General features: G+C 43.9%; 1 protein-coding gene across 1 annotated transcript in view; it reads right to left on the minus strand.

Moving 5' to 3' along the window:
• Window positions 1-20065, minus strand: part of LOC123066072 (probably inactive leucine-rich repeat receptor-like protein kinase At5g48380) — a 21152-nt gene extending 1087 nt beyond the window's left edge. The window contains exon 1 of the mRNA XM_044489232.1: window positions 19689-20065. Within this exon, the coding sequence (XP_044345167.1) occupies window positions 19689-20065 (377 nt within the window). The remainder of the gene's footprint in view (window positions 1-19688) is intronic.
• Window positions 20066-24873: the final 4808 nt, after the last annotated feature.

Here is a 24873-nt window from a genome sequence, read left to right on the forward strand (position 1 = left end):
GAATATAATGATAAAACACAGTAATATTAAATAGCAGGAAAAAGAATCACTCAATAATCTATTTTTATAGTAAAGCTATTCCAAAACTAGTGATTAACACAAATTTCCAAAAAATCAAATTTAAACTATTCAAATTAGAAAACAAATGGCACTAACAAAAAGTTTATAATTTTTATTACCTAAAAGCAAAAAGAATCACTGAAAAACTAGTAAGTATTTTGCTGTAAGTAGAAACAAAACAAAATAAACAAAGCAAAAAATAAAACAAAAATAAAATAAAATAAGTGCCACCTAAAGGGCCACCACGGCCTGAATACGACTAGAAACCCAACAATGGGCCAGTATTCAGGCCCGCAGTAGGCCCATAGGCACATACAGTGTGTTTAGGCTCGTAAGCCTGCATTTGAGAGGAGCTCGAGAGGGCAGCGGGACTAGGGCTTATAAACCACTCTCTAGCTCCCTCAACTAGCGAGGTGGGACTAAACTTCCGTGCCATGACGCAGCAGCACAAGGCCTTTAGTCCTAGTTGGTGGCACCAACCGGGACTAAAGGGGGGCATTGGTCCCGGTTGGTGTCACGAACCGGGACCAATGCTCTGGCTATATATACATCACTTGTGAAAAATTTCGTTCAGTTCTTCGATCCCGCCCCAACGACGTCGCCAGGCTGCCCCTCTGCCTCGCTGTCGCCGTCGTCGCCCTGCCTCTGACGCTGTCCCGCGCCGCCCAGACGCCGCCACTGTTGGGGAACGCAGTAATTTCAAAAAAAATCCAACGCACACGCAAGATCATGGTGATGGCATAGCAACGAGAGGGGAGAGTGTTGTCCACGTACCGTCGTAGACTGTAAGCGGAAGCGTTAGCACAACGCGGTTGATGTAGTCGTACGTCTTCACGATCTGACTGATCCAAGCACCGAATGTACGGCACCTCCGAGTTCAGCACACGTTTAGCTCGACGACGATCCCCGGGCTCCGATCCAGCAAAGCTTCAGGGATGAGTTCCGTTAGCACGACGGCGTGGTGACGATGATGATGTTCTACCGGCGCAGGGCTTCGCCTAAACTCCACGACGATATGACCGAGGTGGAATATGGTGGAGGGGGGCACCGCACACGGCTTGTGTGTTCTAGGGTGCCCCCCTGCCCCTGTATATAAAGGAGCAAGGGGGGAGGCCGGCCGGCCCTTGTGGGCGCGCCAAGGAGGAAGAGTCCTCCTCCTAGTAGGAGTAGGACTCCCATTTTCCTACTCCTACTAGGAGGGGGAAGGAAAGAGGGGGGGCGCGCGGCCCACCCTGGCCGCCCCTCTCTCTTTCCACCAAGGCCCATGTGGCCCATTATCTCTCCCCGAGGGGTTCCGGTAACCCTCCGGCACTCCGGTTTTCTCCGAAAACGTCCGGAACACTTCCGGTGTCCGAATATAGTCGTCCAATATATCAATCTTTATGTCTCGACCATTTCGAGACTCCTCGTCATGTCCGTGATCACATCCGGGACTCTGAACAAACTTCGGTACATCAAAACTTATAAACTCATAATAAAACTGTCATCGTAACGTTAAGCGTGCGGACCCTACGGGTTTGAGAACTATGTAGACATGACCTAGAACTATTCTCGGTCAATAACCAATAGCGGAACCTGGATGCCCATATTGGTTCCTACATATTCTACGAAGATCTTTATCGGTCAAACCGCATAACAACATACGTTGTTCCCTTTGTCATCGATATGTTACTTGCCCGAGATTTGATCGTCGGTATCCAATACCTAGTTCAATCTCGTTACCGGCAAGTCTCTTTACTCGTTACGTAATGCATCATCCTGTAACCAACTCATTGGTCACATTGCTTGCAAGGCTTATAGTGATGTGCATTACCGAGAGGGCCTAGAGATACCTCTCCGACAATCAGAGTGACAAAACCTAATCTCGAAATATGCCAACTCAACATGTACCTTCGGAGACACCTGTAGTACTCCTTTATAATCACCCAGTTACGTTGTGACGTTTGGTAGTAACCAAAGTGTTCCTCCGGTAAACGGGAGTTGCATAATCTCATAGTTATAGGAACATGTATAAGTCATGAAGAAAGCAATAGCAATATACTAAACGATCAAGTGCTAGGCTAACGGAATGGGTCATGTCAATCACATCATTCTCCTAATGATGTGATCCACGTGTGCAACTGTTTTGCACCCGCTGTATTTGAACGTAGAGCCTATCACACCCGATCATCACGTGGTGTCTCAGCACGAAGAACTTTCTCAACGGTGCATACTCAGGGAGAACACTTCTTGATAATTAGTGAGAGATCATCTTAAAATGCTACCGTCAAACTAAGAAAAATAAGATGTATAAAAGATAACATCATACGCAATCAAAATATGTGACATGATATGGCCATGATCATCTTGCGCCTTTGATCTCCATCTCCAAAGTATTGTCATGATCTCTATCGTCACCGGCACGACACCATGATCTTCATCATCTTGATCTATATCAATGTGTCGTCACATGGTCGTCTCGCCAACTATTGCTCTTGCAACTATTGCTATCGTATAGCGATAAAGTAAAGCAATTATTTGGCACTTGCATCTTATGCAACAAAGAGACAACCATAGGACTTCTGCTAGTTGCCGATAACTTCAACAAAACATGATCATCTCATACAACAACTTATATCTCATCACGTCTTGACCATATCACATCACAACATGCCCTGCAAAAACAAGTTAGACGTCCTCTACTTTGTTGTTGCAAGTTTTACGTGGTTGCTACGGGCTGAGCAAGAACCGTTCTTACCTACGCATCAAAACCACAACGATAGTTCGTCAAGTTGGTGTTGTTTTAACCTTCGCAAGGACCGGGCGTAGCCACACTCGGTTCAACTAAAGTTGGAGAAACTGACACCCGCTAGTCACCTGTGTGCAAAGCACGGCGGTAAAACCAGTCTTGCGTAAGCGTACGCGTAATGTTGGTCCGGGCCGCTTCATCCAACAATACCGCCGAACCAAAGTATGACATGCTGGTAAGCAGTATGACTTGTATCGCCCAAAACTCACTTGTGTTCTACTTGTGCATATAACATCAACGCATAAAACCTAGGCTCGGATGCCACTGTTGGGGAACGCAGTAATTTCAAAAAAAATCCTACGCACACGCAAGATCATGGTGATGGCATAGCAACGAGAGGGGAGAGTGTTATCCACGTACCCTCGTAGACCGTAAGCCGAAGCGTTAGCACAACGCGGTTGATGTAGTCGTACGTCTTCACGATCTAACCGATCCAAGCACCGAACGTACGGCACCTCCGAGTTCAGAACACGTTCAGCTCGATGACGATCCCCGGGCTCCGATCCAGCAAAGCTTCGGGGATGAGTTCCGTCAGCACGATGGCGAGGTGACGATGATGATGTTCTACCGGTGCAGGGCTTCTCCTAAACTCCGCGACGATATGACCGAGGTGGAATATGGTGGAGGGGGGCACCGCACACGGCTAAGGAATGATCCATAGATCAACTTGTGTGTTCTAGGGTCCCCCCTGTCCCTGTATATAAAGGAGCAAGGGAGGAGGCCGGCCGGCCCTTGTGGGCGCGCCAAGGAGGAAGAGTCCTCCTCCTAGTAGGAGTAGGACTCCCCTTTTCCTACTCCTACTAGGAGGGGGAAGGAAGGGGGAGAGGGGGAAGGAAAGAGGGGGGGCGCCGCCCCCCTCCTAGTCCAATTCGGATCAGAGGGAGAGGGGGCGCGCGGCCCACCTTGGCCGCCCCTCTCTCTTTCCACCAAGGCCCATGTGGCCCATTATCTCTCCTCAGGGGGTTCCGGTAACCCTCTGGCACTCTGGTTTTCTCCGAAAACGTCCGGAACACTTCTGGTGTCCGAATATAGTCGTCCAATATATCAATCTTTATGTCTCGACCATTTCGAGACTCCTTGTCATGTCCGTGATCACATCCGGGACTCCGAACAAACTTCGGTACATCAAAACTTATAAACTCATAACAAAACTGTCATCGTAACGTTAAGCGTGCGGACCCTACGGGTTCGAGAACTATGTAGACATGACCTAGAACTATTCTCGATCAATAACCAATAGCGGAACCTGGATGCCCATATTGGTTCCTACATATTCTATGAAGATCTTTATCGGTCAAACCGCATAACAACATACGTTGTTCCCTTTGTCATCGGTATGCTACTTGCCCGAGATTTCATCGTCGGTATCCAATACCTAGTTCAATCTCGTTACCGGAAAGTCTCTTTACTCGTTACGTAATGCATCATCCCGTAACCAACTCATTGGTCACATTGCTTGCAAGGCTTATAGTGATGTGCATTACCGAGAGGGCCTAGAGATACCTCTCCGACAATCAGAGTGACAAAACCTAATCTCGAAATATGCCAACTCAACATGTACCTTCGGAGACACCTGTAGTACTCCTTTATAGTCACCCAGTTATGTTGTGATGTTTGGTAGTAACCAAAGTGTTCCTCCGATAAACGGGAGTTGCATAATCTCATAGTTACAGGAACATGTATAAGTCATGAAGAAAGCAATAGCAATATACTAAACGATCAAGTGCTAGGCTAACGGAATGGGTCATGTCAATCACATCATTCTCCTAATGATGTGATCCCGTTAATCAAATGACAACACATGTCTATGGTTAGGAAACTTAACCATCTTTGATTCACGAGCTAGTCAAGTAGAGGCATACTAGTGACACTATGTTTGTCTATGTATTCACACATGTATTATGTTTCCGGTTAATACAATTCTAGCATGAATAATAAACATTTATCATGGAATAAGGAAATAAATAATAACTTTATTATTGCCTCTAGGGCATATTTCCTTCAGTCTCCCATCTGCACTAGAGTCAATAGTCTAGTTCACATCACCATGTGATTTAACACCAATATTCACATCTATATGTGATTAATACCCATAGTTCACATCGTCATGTGATCAACGCCCAAAGGGTTTACTAGAGTCAATAATCTAGTTCACATGGCTATGTGATTAACACCCAAAGAGTACTAAGGTATGATCATGTTTTGCTCATGAGAGAAGTTTAGTCAACGGGTCTGTCACATTCAGAGCCGTATGTATTTTGCAAATATTCTATGTCCACAATGCTCTGCACGGAGCTACTCTAGCTAATTGCTCCCACTTTCAATATGTATCCAGATTGAGACTTAGAGTCATCTGGATTGGTGTAAAAGTTTGCAACGATGTAACTTTTACGACGAACTCTTTTATCACCTCCATAATCGAGAGACATCTCCTTAGTCCTCACTAAGGATATTCTTGACCGTTGTCCAGTGATCTACTATTAGATCAAAATTGTATTCCTTTGCCAAACACAGAGCAAGGTATACAATAGGTCTGGTTCACAGCTAGCATACTTTATAGAACCTATGACTGAGGCATAGGGAATGACTTTTCATTCTCTTTCTATTTTCTGCCATAGTCGGGTTTTGAGTCTTACTCAATTTCATACCTTTGCAACACAGGCAAGAACTCTTTCTTTGACTGTTCCATTTTTAACTACTTCAAAATCTTGTCAAGGTATGTACTTATTGAAAAATCTTATCAAGCGTCTTGATCTATCTCTATAGATCTTGATGCTCAATGTGTAAGCAGCTTCATCGAGGTATTTCTTTGAAAAACACCCTTCAAACACTTCTTTATGCTTTCCAGAAAATTCTACATCATTTCCGATCAACAATATGTCATTCACATATCCTTATCAGAAAGGTTGTAGTGCTCCCACTCACTTTCTTGTAAATACAGGCCTTTCCAAAAGTCTGTATAAAACCATATGCTTTAATCAACTCATCAAAGCGTATATTCCAACTCCGAGATGTTTGCACTAGTCCATTGATGGATCGCTGGAGCTTGCACATTTTGTTAGCACCTATAGGATTAACAAAACCTTCTGGCTGCGCCATATACAACTCTTCTTCCAGAAATCCATTCAAGAATGCAGTTTTGACATCCATTTGCCAAATTTCATAATCATAAAATGCAGAAATTGCTAACATGATTCGGACAGACTTAAGCATCGCGACGGGTGAGAAAGTCTCATCGTAGTCAACCCCTTGAACTTGTCGAAAACCTTTTGCAACAAGTCGAGCTTAGTAGATAGTAACACTACTATCAGTGTCCGTTTTCCTCTTGAAGATCCATTTATTTAACATGGCTTGCTGATCAGAGCAAGTCAATCAAAGTCCATACTTTGTTCTCATACATGGATCATATCTCAGATTTTATGGCCTCAAGCCATTTCGTGGAATTTGGGCTCATCATCGCTTCCTCATAGTTCGTAGGTTTCATCATGGTCTAGTAACATGACTTCCAGAACATGATTACCGTACCACTCTGGTGCGGATCTTACTCTGGAAGACCTACGAGGTTTGGCAGCAACTTGATCTGAAGTTTCATGATCATCATCATTAACTTCCTCACTAATTGGTGTAGTAATCACTGGAACTGATTTCTGTGATGAACTACTTTCCAATAAGGGAGAAGGTACAATTACCTCATCAAGTTCTACTTTCCTCCCACTCACTTCTTTCAAGAGAAACTCCTTCTCTAGAAAGGATCCATTTTTAGCAACGAATGCTTTGCCTTTGGATTTGTGATAGAAGGAGTACCCAACAGTTTCCTTTGGGTATTCTATGAAGACGCACTTCTCCGATTTGGGTTCGAGCTTATCAGGTTGAAACTTTTTCATATAAGCATCGCAACTCCAAACTTTAAGAAACGACAGCTTAGGTTTACTGCTAAACCATAGTTCATAAGGTGTCGTCTCAACGGATTTAGATGGTGCCCTTTTAAACGTGAATGCAGCTGTCTCTAATGCACAACCCCAAAACAATAGTGGTAAAACCGATAAGAGACATCATAGATCGCACCATATCCAATAAAGTGCAGTTATGACGTTCGGACACACCATAACGTTGTGGTGTTCCACGTGGCGTGAGCTGTGAAACTATTCCACATTGTTTTAATTGAAGACCAAACTCGTAACTCAAATATTCGTCTCCGCGATCAGATCGTAGAAACTTTATTTTCTTGTTACGATGATTTTTCCACTTCACTTGAAATTCTTTGAACCTTTCAATTATTTCAGACTTATGTTTCATCAAGTAGATATACTCATATCTGCTCAATTCATCTTGTGAAGGTCAGAAAATAATGATACCCGCCACGAGCATCAACACTCATTGGACCGCATACATCGGTATGTATTGTTTCCAATAAGTCAGTAGCTCGTTCCATTGTTCCAGAGAACGGAGTTTTAGTCATCTTGCCCAAAAGGCATGGTTCGCAAGCATCAAATGATTCATAACCAAGTGATTCCGAAAATCCATCTTTATGGAGTTTCTTCATGCGCTTTACACCGATATGACCCAAATGGCAGTGCCACAAATAAGTTGCACTATCATTATCAACTTTGCATCTTTTGGCATCAATATTATGAATATGTGTATTACTACGATCGAGATCCAACAAACTATTTTCATTGGGTGTATGACCATCAAAGGTTTTATTCATTTAAACAGAACAACAATTATTCTCTGATTTTAAATGAATAACCGTATTGCAATAAACATGATCAAATCATATTCATGCTCAACGCAAATCCTAAATAACATTTATTTAGGTTTAACACTAATCTCGAAAATATAGGGAGTGTGTGATGAGGATCATATCAATCTTGGAACTATTTCCAACACTCATCGTCACTTCCCCTCAACTAGTCTCTGTTTATTATGTAACTCCTGTTTCGAGTTACTAATCTTTAGCAACCGAACAAGTATTAAATACTCAGGGGTTACTATAAACACTAGTAAGGCACACATCAAACACCTATATATCAAATATACCCTTGTTCACTTTGCCATCCTTCTTATCCACCAAATATTTAGGGCATTTCCGCTTCCAGTGACCATTTCCTTTGCAGTGTAAGCATTCAGTTTCAGGCTTTGGTCCAGCTGTGAGCTTCTTCGTGGGAGTGACAACTTGCTTGTCATTCTACTTGAAGTTCCCTTTCTATCCCTTTACCCTTTTCTTGAAACTAGTGGTTTTGTCAATCATCAACACTTGATGCTCTTTCTTGATTTCTACCTTCGTTGATTTCAACATCACGAAGAGCTCGGGAATCGTTTTCGTCATCCCTTGCATACTATAGTTCATCACAAAGTTCTACTAACTTAGTGATGGTGACTAGAGAACTCTGTCAATCACTATCTTATCTGGAAGATTAACTCCCACTTGATTCAAGAGATTGTAGTACCCAGACAATTTGAGCACATGCTCACTAGTTGAGCGATTCTCCTCCATCTTTTAGCAATAGAACTTGTTGGAGACTTCATATATCTCAACTCGGGTATTTTCTTGAAATATTAACTTCAATTCCTGGAACATCTCATATGGTCCATGACGTTCAAAACATCTTTGAAGTCCCGATTCTAAGCCGTTAAGCATGGTGCACTAAACTATCAAGTAGTCATCATATTGAGCTAGCCAAATGTTCATAATGTCTGCATCTGCTCCTGCAATAGGTCTGTCACCTAGCGGTGCATTAAGGACATAATTCTTCTGTGCAACAATGAGGATAAACCTCATATCATGGATCCAATCCGCATCATTGCTACTAACATCTTTCAACACAGTTTTCTCTAGGAACATATCAAAATAAACATATGAAAGCAACAACGCGAGCTATTGATCTATAACATAATTTGCAAAATACTACCAGGACTAAGTTCATGATAAATTTAAGTTCAATTAATCATATTACTTAAGAACTCCCACTTAGACAAACATCTCTCTAGTCATCTAAGTAATTACGTGATCCAAATCAACTAAACCATGTCCGATCATCACGTGAGATGGAGTAGTTTCAATGGTGAACATCACTATGTTGATCATATCTACTATATGATTCACGTTCGACCTTTCGGTCTCCGTGTTCCGAGGCCATATCTGTATATGCTAGGCTCGTCAAGTTTAACCTGAGTATTCCGCGTGTGCAACTGTTTTGCACCCGTTGTATTTGAACGTAGAGGCTATCACACCCGATCATCACGTGGTGTCTCAGCACGAAGAACTTTTGCAACGGTGCATACTCAGGGAGAACACTTCTTGATAATTAGTGAGAGATCATCTTAAAATGCTACCGTCAAACTAAGAAAAATAAGTTGTATAAAAGATAAACATCATATGCAATCAAAATATGTGACATGATATGGCCATGATCATCTTGCGCCTTTGATCTCCATCTCCAAAGTACTGTCATGATCTCTATCGTCACCGGCACGACACCATGATCTTCATCATCTTGATCTATATCAATGTGTCGTCACATGGTCGTCTCGCCAACTATTGCTCTTGCAACTATTGCTATCGTATACCGATAAAGTAAAGCAATTATTTGGCACTTGCATCTTATGCAACAAAGAGACAACCATAGGACTTCTGCTAGTTGCCGATAACTTCAACAAAACATGATCATCTCATACAACAACTTATATCTCATCACGTCTTGACCATATCACATCACAACATGCCCTGCAAAAACAAGTTAGACGTCCTCTACTTTGTTGTTGCAAGTTTTACGTGGTTTCTACGGGCTGAGCAAGAACCGTTCTTACCTACGCATCAAAACCACAACGATAGTTCGTCAAGTTGGTGCTGTTTTAACCTTCGCAAGGACCGGGCGTAGCCACACTCGGTTCAACTAAAGTTGGAGAAACTGACACCCGCTAGTCACCTGTGTGCAAAGCACGGCGGTAAAACCAGTCTCGCGTAAGCGTACACGTAATGTTGGTCCGGGCTGCTTCATCCAACAATACCGCCGAACCAAAGTATGACATGCTGGTAAGCAGTATGACTTGTATCGCCCAAAACTCACTTGTGTTCTACTTGTGCATATAACATCAACGCATAAAACCTAGGCTCGGATGCCACTGTTGGGGAACGCAGTAATTTCAAAAAAAATCCTACGCACACGCAAGATCATGGTGATGGCATAGCAACGAGAGGGGAGAGTGTTGTCCACGTACCCTCGTAGACCGTAAGCCGAAGCGTTAGCACAACGCGGTTGATGTAGTCGTACGTCTTCACGATCTGACCGATCCAAGCACCGAACATACGGCACCTCCGAGTTCAGCACACGTTCAGCTCGATGACGATCCCTGGGCTCCGATCCAGCAAAGCTTCGGGGATGAGTTCCGTCAGCATGATGGCGTGGTGACGATGATGATGTTCTACCGGTGCAGGGCTTCTCCTAAACTCCGCGACGATATGACCGAGGTGGAATATGGTGGAGGGGGGCACCGCACACGGCTAAGGAATGATCCATAGATCAACTTGTGTGTTCTAGGGTGCCCCCTGTCCCTGTATATAAAGGAGCAAGGGAGGAGGCCGGCCGGCCCTTGTGGGCGCGCCAAGGAGGAAGAGTCCTCCTCTAGTAGGAGTAGGACTCCCCTTTTCCTACTCCTACTAGGAGGGGGAAGGAAGGGGGAGAGGGGGAAGGAAAGAGGGGGGGCGCCGCCCCCCTCCTAGTCCAATTCGGATCAGAGGGAGAGGGGGCGCGCGGCCCACCCTGGCCACCCCTCTCTCTTTCCACCAAGGCCCATGTGGCCCATTATCTCTCCTCAGGGGGTTCCGGTAACCCTCTGGCACTCTGGTTTTCTCCGAAAACGTCCGGAACACTTCTGGTGTCCGAATATAGTCGTCCAATATATCAATCTTTATGTCTCGACCATTTCGAGACTCCTTGTCATGTCCGTGATCACATCCGGGACTCCGAACAAACTTCGGTACATCAAAACTTATAAACTCATAATAAAACTGTCATCGTAACGTTAAGCGTGCGGACCCTACGGGTTCGAGAACTATGTAGACATGACCTAGAACTATTCTCGATCAATAACCAATAGCGGAACCTGGATGCCCATATTGGTTCCTACATATTCTATGAAGATCTTTATCGGTCAAACCGCATAACAACATACGTTGTTCCCTTTGTCATCGGTATGCTACTTGCCCGAGATTTCATCGTCGGTATCCAATACCTAGTTCAATCTCGTTACCGGAAAGTCTCTTTACTCGTTACGTAATGCATCATCCCGTAACCAACTCGTTGGTCACATTGCTTGCAAGGCTTATAGTGATGTGCATTACCGAGAGGGCCTAGAGATACCTCTCCGACAATCAGAGTGACAAAACCTAATCTCGAAATATGCCAACTCAACATGTACCTTCGGAGACACCTGTAGTACTCCTTTATAATCACCCAGTTACGTTGTGATGTTTGGTAGTAACCAAAGTGTTCCTCCGGTAAACGGGAGTTGCATAATCTCATAGTTACAGGAACATGTATAAGTCATGAAGAAAGCAATAGCAATATACTAAACGATCAAGTGCTAGGCTAACGGAATGGGTCATGTCAATCACATCATTCTCCTAATGATGTGATCCCGTTAATCAAATGACAACACATGTCTATGGTTAGGAAACTTAACCATCTTTGATTCACGAGCTAGTCAAGTAGAGGCATACTAGTGACACTATGTTTGTCTATGTATTCACACATGTATTATGTTTCCGGTTAATACAATTCTAGCATGAATAATAAACATTTATCATGAAATAAGGAAATAAATAATAACTTTATTATTGCCTCTAGGGCATATTTCCTTCAGTCTCCCATCTGCACTAGAGTCAATAGTCTAGTTCACATCACCATGTGATTTAACACCAATATTCACATCTGTATGTGATTAATACCCATAGTTCACATCGTCATGTGATCAACGCCCAAAGGGTTTACTAGAGTCAATAATCTAGTTCACATGGCTATGTGATTAACACCCAAAGAGTACTAAGGTATGATCATGTTTTGCTCATGAGAGAAGTTTAGTCAACGGGTCTGTCACATTCAGAGCCGTATGTATTTTGCAAATATTCTATGTCCACAATGCTCTGCACGGAGCTACTCTAGCTAATTGCTCCCACTTTCAATATGTATCCAGATTGAGACTTAGAGTCATCTGGATTGGTGTAAAAGTTTGCACCGATGTAACTTTTACGACGAACTCTTTTATCACCTCCATAATCGAGAGACATCTCCTTAGTCCTCACTAAGGATATTCTTGACCGCTGTCCAGTGATCTACTATTAGATCAAAATTGTATTCCTTTGCCAAACACAGAGCAAGGTATACAATAGGTCTGGTTCATAGCTAGCTTACTTTATAGAACCTATGACTGAGGCATAGGGAATGACTTTTCATTCTCTTTCTATTTTCTGCCATAGTCGGGTTTTGAGTCTTACTCAATTTCATACCTTTGCAACACAGGCAAGAACTCTTTCTTTGACTGTTCCATTTTTAACTACTTCAAAATCTTGTCAAGGTATGTACTTATTGAAAAATCTTATCAAGCGTCTTGATCTATCTCTATAGATCTTGATGCTCAATGTGTAAGCAGCTTCATCGAGGTCTTTCTTTGAAAAACACCCTTCAAACACTTCTTTATGCTTTCCAGAAAATTCTACATCATTTCCGATCAACAATATGTCATTCACATATCCTTATCAGAAAGGTTGTAGTGCTCCCACTCACTTTCTTGTAAATACAGGCCTTTCCAAAAGTCTGTATAAAACCATATGCTTTAATCAACTCATCAAAGCGTATATTCCAACTCCGAGATGTTTGCACTAGTCCATTGATGGATCGCTGGAGCTTGCACATTTTGTTAGCACCTATAGGATTAACAAAACCTTCTGGCTGCGCCATATACAACTCTTCTTCCAGAAATCCATTCAAGAATGCAGTTTTGACATCCATTTGCCAAATTTCATAATCATAAAATGCAGAAATTGCTAACATGATTCGGACAGACTTAAGCATCGGTACGGGTGAGAAAGTCTCATCGTAGTCAACCCCTTGAACTTGTCGAAAACCTTTTGCAACAAGTCGAGCTTAGTAGATAGTAACACTACTATCAGTGTCTGTTTTCCTCTTGAAGATCCATTTATTTAACATGGCTTGCTGATCAGAGCAAGTCAATCAAAGTCCATACTTTGTTCTCATACATGGATCATATCTCAGATTTTATGGCCTCAAGCCATTTCGTGGAATCTGGGCTCATCATCGCTTCCTCATAGTTCGTAGGTTTCATCATGGTCTAGTAACATGACTTCCAGAACATGATTACTGTACCACTCTGGTGCGGATCTTACTCTGGAAGACCTACGAGGTTTGGCAGCAACTTGATCTGAAGTTTCATGATCATCATCATTAACTTCCTCACTAATTGGTGTAGTAATCACTGGAACTGATTTCTGTGATGAACTACTTTCCAATAAGGGAGAAGGTACAATTACCTCATCAAGTTCTACTTTCCTCCCACTCACTTCTTTCGAGAGAAACTCCTTCTCTAGAAAGGATCCATTTTTAGCAACGAATGCTTTGCCTTTGGATTTGTGATAGAAGGAGTACCCAACAGTTTCCTTTGGGTATTCTATGAAGACGCACTTCTCCGATTTGGGTTCGAGCTTATCAGGTTGAAACTTTTTCATATAAGCATCGCAACTCCAAACTTTAAGAAACGACAGCTTAGGTTTACTGCTAAACCATAGTTCATACGGTGTCGTCTCAACGGATTTAGATGGTGCCCTTTTAAACGTGAATGCAGCTGTCTCTAATGCACAACCCCAAAACAATAGTGGTAAAACCGATAAGAGACATCATAGATCGCACCATATCCAATAAAGTGCAGTTATGACGTTCGGACACACCATAACGTTGTGGTGTTCCACGTGGCGTGAGCTGTGAAACTATTCCACATTGTTTTAATTGAAGACCAAACTCGTAACTCAAATATTCGTCTCCGCGATCAGATCGTAGAAACTTTATTTTCTTGTTACGATGATTTTTCCACTTCACTCTGAAATTCTTTGAACCTTTCAATTATTTCAGACTTATGTTTCATCAAGTAGATATACTCATATCTGCTCAATTCATCTTGTGAAGGTCAGAAAATAACGATACCCGCCACGAGCATCAACACTCATTGGACCGCATACATCGGTATGTATTGTTTCCAATAAGTCAGTAGCTCGTTCCATTGTTCCAGAGAACGGAGTTTTAGTCATCTTGCCCAAAAGGCATGGTTCGCAAGCATCAAATGATTCATAACCAAGTGATTCTGAAAATCCATCTTTATGGAGTTTCTTCATGCGCTTTACACCGATATGACCCAAACGGCAGTGCCACAAATAAGTTGCACTATCATTATCAACTTTGCATCTTTTGGCATCAATATTATGAATATGTGTATTACTATGATCGAGATCCACCAAACTATTTTCATTGGGTGTATGACCATCAAAGGTTTTATTCATTTAAACAGAACAACAATTATTCTCTGATTTTAAATGAATAACCGTATTGCAATAAACATGATCAAATCATATTCATGCTCAACGCAAACGCTAAATAACATTTATTTAGGTTTAACACTAATCTCGAAAATATAGGGAGTGTGTGATGATGATCATATCAATCTTGGAACTATTTCCAACACTCATCGTCACTTCCCCTCAACTAGTCTCTGTTTATTATGTAACTCCTGTTTCGAGTTACTAATCTTTAGCAACCGAACAAGTATTAAATACTCAGGGGTTACTATAAACACTAGTAAGGCACACATCAAACACCTGTATATCAAATATACCCTTGTTCACTTTGCCATCCTTCTTATCCACCAAATATTTAGGGCATTTCCGCTTCCAGTGACCATTTCCTTTGCAGTGTAAGCACTCAGTTTCAGGCTTTGGTCTAGCTATGAGCTTCTTCGCGGGACTGACAACTTGATTGTCATTCTACTTGAAGTTCCCTTTCTATCCCTTTGCCCTTTTCTTGAAACTAGTGGTCTTGTCAATCATCAACACTTGATGCTCTTTCTTGATTTCTACCTTCGTCGATTTCAACATCACGAAGAGCTCGGGAATCGTTTTCGTCATCCCTTGCATACTATAGTTCATCACAAAGTTCTACTAACTTAGTGATGGTGACTAGAGAACTCTGTCAATCACTATCTTATCTGGAAGATTAACTCCCACTTGATTCAAGCGATTGTAGTACCCAGACAATCTGAGCACATGCTCACTAGTTGAGCGATTCTCTTCCATCTTTTAGCAATAGAACTTGTTGGAGACTTCATATCTCTCAACTCGGGTATTTGCTTGAAATATTAACTTCAATTCCTGGAACATCTCATATGGTCCATGACGTTCAAAACGTCTTTGAAGTCCCGATTCTAAGCCGTTAAGCATGGTGCACTAATCTATCAAGTAGTCATCATATTGAGCTAGCCAAACGTTCATAACGTCTGCATCTGCTCCTGCAATAGGTCTGTCACCTAGCGGTGCATTAAGGACATAATTCTTCTGTGCCGCAATGAGGATAAACCTCAGATCACGGATCCAATCCGCATCATTGCTACTAACATCTTTCAACACAGTTTTCTCTAGGAACATATCAAAATAAACATATGAAAGCAACAACGCGAGCTATTGATCTATAACATAATTTGCAAAATACTACCAGGACTAAGTTCATGATAAATTTAAGTTCAATTAATCATATTACTTAAGAACTCCCACTTAGACAGACATCTCTCTAGTCATCTAAGTGATTACGTGATCCAAATCAACTAAACCATGTCCGATCATCACGTGAGATGGAGTAGTTTCAATGGTGAACATCACTATGTTGATCATATCTACTATATGATTCACGTTCGACCTTTCGGTCTCTGTGTTCCGAGGCCATATCTGTATATGCTAGGCTCGTCAAGTTTAACCTGAGTATTCCGCGTGTGCAACTGTTTTGCACCCGTTGTATTTGAACGTAGAGCCTATCACACCCGATCATCACGTGGTGTCTCAGCACGAAGAACTTTCACAACGGTGCATACTCAGGGAGAACACTTCTTGATAATTAGTGAGAGATCATCTTAAAATGCTACCGTCAAACTAAGCAAAATAAGATGTATAAAAGATAAACATCATATGCAATCAAAATATGTGACATGATATGGCCATGATCATCTTGCGCCTTTGATCTCCATCTCCAAAGTACTGTCATGATCTCTATCGTCATCGGCACGACACCATGATCTTCATCATCTTGATCTATATCAATGTGTTATTTTACTATAGAAGTAGTTTATTTTTACGATAGAAGTAGTTTATTTTTAGTAAGTACTACTTTATTTTATTTATAGTAAGTGCTTAGTAGTTGAACTAGTTGATTTAATAAAACAACTTTATTTTACTATAGAAGTAGTTTATTTTTAGTAGTACTATTTTATTTTATTTATAGTAAGTGCTTAGTATTTGAACTAGTTGATTTAATAGAACAACTTTATTTGACTATAGAAGCAATTTATTCTTAGCAAGGAAATTAATAGAACTAGTTTTTTTAGTTCAAGCAATTATTCCCGCATGGACGTCGACGATGCCTATACCGCATCCTCGTCGTCGACTCAGCGGAGGAGGCCTGCTTGATCAGAGGGGCCATTTCCGGGACTGGGCTCCGCCGGGTTGGTATTGGGAGGTGCTACCTTCCAGGGGGCGTAGGTTGGTGAGGAGCCAGTCCATCATTGACCCGATCCTTGTTTGGTGGCGGTCGCGTGGGCCAGTGACGGTGCCGAGGCTTCCGGACATCGCGGAGGTGGTACGTCACCGTGTCAGTGAGGAGGACGAGCACGTCTGTCGCTACATGGTTGTGTTGGAGGGCAGGTTCGATAATACCTGGCAAGTTCTTCAGGGATCTCATTGGAGCTATGATCATTTGATGGTTCCTTCTCTTTGGGTGTCCACCGCCCGCGCTGATACCCGCCGGGCGCTACGATTCTAGCTATATTAGTGATGCTATATGTATGATAGTATTCGAGGTGTATTAGTGATAATACTCGACGATGTACGAACGCAAGAGATGATGTAGTTTTTCTTATAATTGAATGCATGCTAATTTGAATACTCCTTTATTTTATGATTTGGTTTTGCTTATTGAATGCTCAAATTGGAAAACTACCCCTACTTTGAATGCTAAAATTGGAGAGCACTATGCAAGGCGTATGCATTTGATTAGTTTATAACTTATAGGGTTTTTGTTTTTGCAGAAATCTAGGAGCCCCCTCCATCATCCCCGCCGTCGTCCCCGTCACCACCCCCCTCCGACCTCGAGGTGAGTCTAGCCAAATCTCCTTCAAGCGCTCGATATGTCTTTTTTTTAGAATGATAATTAAACGATATTTTGGGTTGACTTTAAGTCTGTCGAGTCTCCACGATATATTAGAGGACAAAGAATCCTGACTGTTGTCGTGGGGGTAGCTTCTCCTTTGTTCCCGTGTGCTAGACAATTTGGTGTAATGCACTCGGGAACGAAAGGAGGAGCTACCATCACCGACGGTCGCAAATGTCAGAGAGGAATCAATGAAGGTGAGTCTCCACCATATATATATATATATATATATATATATATATATATATATATATATGTATGTATGTATGTATGTATATGAGAGGATGAAGAATCCCGATTGTTGTCATGGGGGTAGCTTCTCCTTCATTTCCGTGTGCTAGACAATTTGGTGTAATGCACTCGGGAATGAAAGGAGGAGATACCATCACCGACGGTCGAATATGTACACCGCGTGAGCTGAGAGTTTTCAAGAAAAGACTCGACAAACCGATAGTCTTAATATTTGAAAGTCTCCTGGGGGAGTGCGATGAAGTCTCCTGGGGGAGTGCGATTGGTGCCACGATGACCGAGGTATGTGCGATAGGTTCCTTCAGCTGGACGAAGATCGGCGCTTCAGCATTAAGCTCGAGGAGACATTCGATGTTGAAATGGTACGCAACGACGACAAGTGTTTTTTTGTAATTAAGCACGACTTCAACTATTTCAACGTGTACTTTTCATATTTTACAATTTGACTAGCTTATCCCATGCTATGCAAGACGCTATGTCTTGGAGAGGATGGGTTTTAAAGACCATGAAAGTATGGAAACAAAGAAAATTCACCTAAGGACCCATCATGATATGGATTTTGAAGTAAATCTGTACAATTCTGAGAGTGTAACCCATTTTTGTTGCAAGAATTGGGAAGCACTTTGCGAGATATATGGTTTTTATGAGGGTATGCTTGTCACCATGGATCTTGGTGAGCCTGACACCGCCGAAGACAATTTGGACATTTGGGTCCTTGTTGATACGCTTCCAATTCTTCCCCTATGTGAGCTTCTCAAACATAGTTATTAAGTAATTTATATTGTTTATTTTAAAATAGTGACAGCTTATTTTCATTCCCCAAAGAATGTGCGGAAGATGGTAGACAAAACCCACTACACCGATGGCTCCGAATATTTATCAGAAGAAAAATCACCTGATCGCATTTTGTACTAATCTTGAGAATTACAATATCTACAATCAAACTCCTCGACATTATGGTCAATATGTGCCACTAGTGCACGTGTTGAACTACGGTAACTACCATGGAGATACCCTGGTAAGATTTTTTACTATTACGACATCCGTGCATCTTTTGCATACTTCTAAAACTAGTACATCATTGCTAACTACGAAGTTATTACTATGTTTTTCAACAGATAATCCCGAATGATTGTGTGCCTCATCTGATGTATCAACATGGTCGCCTTGATGTCTTGAACATACAGCCAGGTCATCCTACGAATCTCAACTGTTCATACCGGATTTCTAAAAGAAGTGGAGACATGACAATCAAGAAATGGAAAAAAATGTATGGACAGTTGTAAGGAGGTTCTTGGAAGCAAAGGGAAGCGAAGTTCAAGAATTGGAGACAGAATGATCTCCATTCTCCATAATGGAGAGTCAGGGTCTATATTGTTTTATGCTATTTTACCTTAAAGAGGGTATTTAGGTCCTACTTAATACTGATGATCATGAGCTAAGAACAATTAAGTAGGGTTGGTTCGATGACTATAAGGATGATGATCGTATGACTTGTTATTAATAACGAGTAGAAGTTGTATGATGATGATTAGTAGGACTTGTTATTATGATGATGCATGATGCATGCGAGCATGAAGAGTTATTATATATCAGTGGGTGAAATGAATATGGATTGGATTGAAGTGAAGGCAACATGCATGTGGTGCATGTCGAAAGTAGTACAATCCAAACTTGGTCAAGTTAGGATTAGTATTACTTTCGACATGCACCACATGTTGCCTTCACTTCAATCAAAGCCACGTTTAGGCATAGCAGTAGCGTTGGTAAACCAAGCACGGAGATAAGAGAGAACACTTCTCTCTATTAGCTAGCTAACAACCTAACTTAACCCCCAAAACCCCTAAACCACCCCCTTTCAAAAAAAACCTCAGCTCCTGCCAGCTGCTGACGCGTGGATGCCTTTTGGTCCCGTTGGTGCCACCAACCGGGACCAAAGGCCCTCATGCCTGGGCTCGCCGCAGTGGCCACGTGGAGGCCCATCTGTCCCGGTTCATGTAAGAACCGGGAGTAAAGGCCTAGGGCTTTAGTAACGACCCTTTAGTCCCGGACCCACAACCGGGACAGATGGGCCTTACGAACCGGGACAAATGGCCCTTTTTCTACTAGTGTCCAAAGATGTCAGATACGGCACCTGCCGTGAAAAGTCGGGTGGGATTGGTCCTGAAAAATTGTTATTCAACAGGTCCAGGCCTATCATGCTTGCACAATCATGAAGACCTTGATGAAATGCACCTTGAAGTCCTAGGTTGCCGAGAAGCAGAGAGAGAACCATGTTCTCATATGTGAACCAGCATTCCACACCAGTAAAGCGGCATATGAAACAGTCGGTTTCATTTTCAAAGTTCCAAGATGATTTGAGTACACTTTTGGGATCAATCACTGACTGTTGCATAGACTTCAGGCACCGAATATCTTGTTTAGTACAAAAGCACAATGTTAAGCTGTTTAGGAGGAGAAACAATAGGAGGAACTTGGTACCATCAGCCATCGCAAACATGGAGTGACACAAACAACTTGTCAGCCAAATCTTGCAGTTTATAACTTCCAGCGTCACCTGATCAAAACTTGCGTAAGAATACTTGATCACTCTACTTGGAAAAAGAAGAAATAATTTACTCAGAAAACTCACCAGTCGATCGATACAAAGCAGAAGCAGCTACCTGCAATAGTTGAAAGGGCACAACTCTTAGGCCCTGTTTGTTTGGGCTTTTGCTTCTGCTTTTGCAGCTTTTCCACTTTAGCCGAAAAGCTATAAAAGCTCCTAAATAGGTGCTTTTGGAGCTTTTATGGCTTTTGAAGCTCAAATAGGTTATATTGATTCATCAAAAGCCAAAAAAGCTTCAAAAGCACCTATTTAGGAGCTTTTATGGTTTTTTGGCCAAAGTGGAGAAGCTGCAAAAGCAAAAGCAAAAGCCCAAACAAACAGGGCCTTAAAGGGACAACTCCTCCACTAGAACACATACTTTTTCTTCATCCAATTAATTCCTCGCGGGTCCTACTGAATGGGAGAGTAGCTAGCACAAGGAAGAAAGATTGACCAGCTTACGATCCCACCCTAAGCAAGTAAGCAGTCAACGAAACTCGACACCAAAGAGAAAATAATGGTAGAACTTTCTGCGCTGATGCATCACATCACCGATTTTTTTTTCAAAACGGAGGCATAAGCTTGTCCTCATCCATTAATTAAGAAGGAGAATGGAGTTTGTTTTTTACAGCACACATATTACATGAGGTCCATTACTCTCCCGACATTATGCTACCCAATTTGTGTGCACCTGCAGTAACCCAAAGTCTAGCTTCTCTTTTGATGGTGTCGAAGATGACCGGCGCAGGTGTTGACTTGTGCCTGAATATATGAGCAATTCTCTCATTCCAAATGGTCCACCCAACTAGCATAGTGAGGGATGCCATGGCCTTTCTATTGGGGATGTTGCTTCCAGACATGTTTCTCCACCAAAGCGAGAGAGAGTGCAAATTGTCCCAAGTTGACATGTCAATCATATGGAGACCAATCCAATTTTGAATGAGGTTCCAAATCCTAAGGGTGAAGCGACACTTGTAGAAAAGATGGGCTCCATTTTCTTGCACACGCTGGCAAAGCGGACATAGTCCACAATTTTGCCAACCCCTCCTAGCGAGTCTGTCAGCCGTCCAAATCCTATTATGGGTTGCAAGCCAAGCAAAGAATTTCACCTTCGGCGGAGCCCAAGCGCCCCAAATGTAGCAGTGGAAGGTGGTGCCCATAGATCCAATGAATTGTGCGTGATAAGTCGATGCCGATGAATAAAAACCACTTGTTGAGTGCTTCCAAACTATCTCGTCGATGGCATCCTCGCGTAGGTGGGTGTGGCGAATTTGCTCCCAAAGTGTGAGAAATTGTCTAAGGTGCTCCATGGTCAGAACCATATTTTTTTAGAGAAAAGGCATAGAGCTCGACTTCAAATTAATGAAGCCATCAACCGGCCAGGGATACAGTGGTGTTGATACAAGGATACAAACTTGAGACAAGTAAGAAAAGTAGACAACAAGAACTAAGATGCTATAGGCCCTAGCACAGCTGCCACTGAAGAAAACAACAAGCTCAATTCTAAGGTGAGATCCACGCCGAAGAGGATCATCGCGAGTAGAGGCCGTAGAGGCGCACCAGACGAAGGGTGAGAAGGACACCGCCACAGGAATGAGCATTGTCGCACATGTCAAGCCAACCAAGCTGAGAACGGGGGAGAGAGCACCATCTCTCCACACAAGTTGCCGAGGGGAGACCACCATCTCCACTCACCCCAAACCGGAGCACCACCACCGGCCAGCAACCTCACAGCGGCTCCGAACAGCGAACCACAACAACGGAGGCGGGACTGCGACCTCACACCCAACACCGATGGCGCCCAGCAGGAAACACACCGCCGCCGCCGACGCAGATGACTCAGAGCACATCCACTATGCTCCACCCATCCCAAGGCGCCGTCTTCAAGAAGATCACGACGCTGGAGCGCCGCTGGAGGAGTCCTGGATTAGGGGGTGTCCGGATGACCGGACTATGACCTTTGGCCAGACTCCTGGACTATGAAGATACAAGATTGAAGACTTCGTCCCGTGTCCGGATGGGACTTTCCTTGGCGTGGAAGGCAAGCTTGGCGATACGGATATGTAGATCTCCTCCCATTGTAACCGACTCTGTGTAACCCTAGCCCTCTCTAATGTCTATATAAACCGGAGGGTTTTAGTCCGTAGGACGAACAACAATCATATCATAGGCTAGCTTCTAGGGTTTAGCCTCTCCGATCTCGTGGTAGATCCACTCTTGTACTACCCATATCATCAATATTAATCAAGAAGGAGTAGGGTTTTACCTCCATCGAGAGGGCCCAAACCTGGGTAAAAACATCGTGTCCCTTGTCTCCTGTTACCATCCACCTAGACGCACAGTTCGGGACCCCCTACCCGAGATCCGCCGGTTTTGACACCGACATTGGTGCTTTCATTGAGAGTTCCTCTGTGTCGTCACCTTTAGGCCCGATGGCTCCTCCGATCATCAACAACAATGCGGTCCAGGGTGAGACTTTTCTCCCCAGACGGATCTTCGTATTCGGCGGCTTTGCACTGCGGGCCAATTCGCTTGGCCATCTGGAGCAGATCGAAAGCTACGCCCCTGGCCATCAGGTCAGGTTTGGAAGTTTGAACTACACGGATGACATCCGCGGAGACTTGATCTTCGACGGGTTCGAGCCGCAGCCGAGCGCACCGCACTGTCACGATGGGCATGATCTAGCACTGCCGCCGGATAGTGCCCAGGAGGCCGCCCCAGTGTCCGCTCCGACCCTTAGCTCGGAGTCGACTGAGCCAATCGAGGATGGGTGGCTGGACATCGCCTCGGGGGCTGCAATCTCCATGGCGATCGAGCCGAACACCAGTCTTGTCCTTTGCGAAGCTTGTGACTCCAAGGTGCCGGACTCCTTTCCGGACTCCGAACCTTCCGCGCCCTTGCCGATCGAACCCGATTGGGCGCCGATCATGGAGTTCACCTCTGCGGACATATTTCAGCACTCGCCCTTCGGCGACATTCTGAATTCACTAAAGTCTCTCTCTTTATCGGGAGAGCCCTGGTCGGACTATGGTCAGCAAGGTTGGGATGCAGACAACGAAGAAATTCAAAGCCCACCCACCACCCACTTTGTAGCCATTGTCGATGATTTAACCGACATGCTCAACTTCGACTCCAAAGACATCGACGGTATGGACGCCGATGCAGGAGACGACCAAGAACCAGCGCTTATAGGGCACTGGAAGGCCACCTCGTCATATGACATATACATGGTGGACACCCCAAAAGAAGGGAATGGCGACGGAACAACGGAGGATGACCCATCCAAGAAGCAGCCTAAGCGCCGGCGTCAGCGGCGCCGCTCTAAATCCCGCCAAAGCAAAAAACGGCGATTCTGGCATGGAAGATAATAACACCCCGTACAGTGCCGAAGACAACCCCCTCCAGCAGGATTCAGCACAGGAGGATGGAGAAGCCAGCCCTCATGAGAGATCGGCAGACAGAGAGGTAGAGGACGATAATTACATGATTCCCTCCGAGGACGAGGCAAGCCTCGACGACGACGAATTTGTCATGCCTGAGGATCCCGGTGAACAAGAGCATTTCAAACGCAGGCTTATGGCCACGGCGAGCAGCCTCAAGAAATAACAGCAGCAGCTTAGAGTTGATCAAGACTTGCTAGCCGACAGATGGACTGAAGTCCTTGCGGCCGAAGAGTACGAACTCGAACGCCCCTCCAAGAGCTACCCAAGGCGCAGGCTGCTACCCCAATTAGAGGAGGAAGCACGTAAACCAACATCACCAGCGCACGACGCGGCCTCTAGGCCACCTCGTGGCCGCGACAGAGAGGCCTCTCGGCCATCCACTCAAGCCGCACCCCGCCGTCGCTCAAAAAATACCAAGGCACAGGGAAATGCGCCAGACCCGCGAGACATATTGGAGGACAAGGCAAGGCAAACAAGATCGATCTACGGATCGCGTGGGCGCCCCACATCACGTGACGATAACCGTCATGCCAGATATGACAAATACGGCCAGGCCGAACACAGCAGACAAAGCCCAGTACAGAGGCGCCGCACACCCACTATGCTTCACAGATGAGGTAATGGATCATCAAATCCCCGAGGGTTTTAAGCCCGTAAACATCGAATCATACAATGGCACAACAGATCCTGTGGTATGGATCGAGGATTATCTCCTTCATATCCACATGGCCCGCGGTGATGATCTACACGCTATCAAATACCTCCCACTCAAGCTTAAAGGACCAGCTCGGCATTGGCTTAACAGCTTGCCAGCAGAGTCAACTGGTTGCTGGGAGGACCTGGAAGCCGCATTCCTCGACAATTTCCAGGGCACCTATGTGCGACCACCTGACGCCGATGACCTAAGCCACATAATTCAACAACCAGAAGAATCGGCCAGACAATTCTGGACACGGTTCCTAACCAAGAAAAATTAAATAGTCGACTGTCCGGACGCAGAGGCCCTTGCAGCCTTCAAACATAACATACGAGACGAATGGCTTGCCCGGCACCTAGGACAGGAAAAGCCGAAATCCATGGCAGCCCTCACAACACTCATGACCCGCTTTTGCGTGGGAGAAGACACCTGGCTAGCTCGTAGTAATAACATGACCAAGAGCCCTGGTAATTCAGATACCAAGGACAACAATGGCAGGTCGCATCACAACAAGCACAAGAGCCGCATTAACGGCGACAATGCTGAGGATACGACAGTTAATGCCGGATTCA

Source organism: Triticum aestivum, chromosome 3B (genome assembly GCF_018294505.1).
Source record: "Triticum aestivum cultivar Chinese Spring chromosome 3B, IWGSC CS RefSeq v2.1, whole genome shotgun sequence".
NCBI lineage: Eukaryota > Viridiplantae > Streptophyta > Magnoliopsida > Poales > Poaceae > Triticum > Triticum aestivum.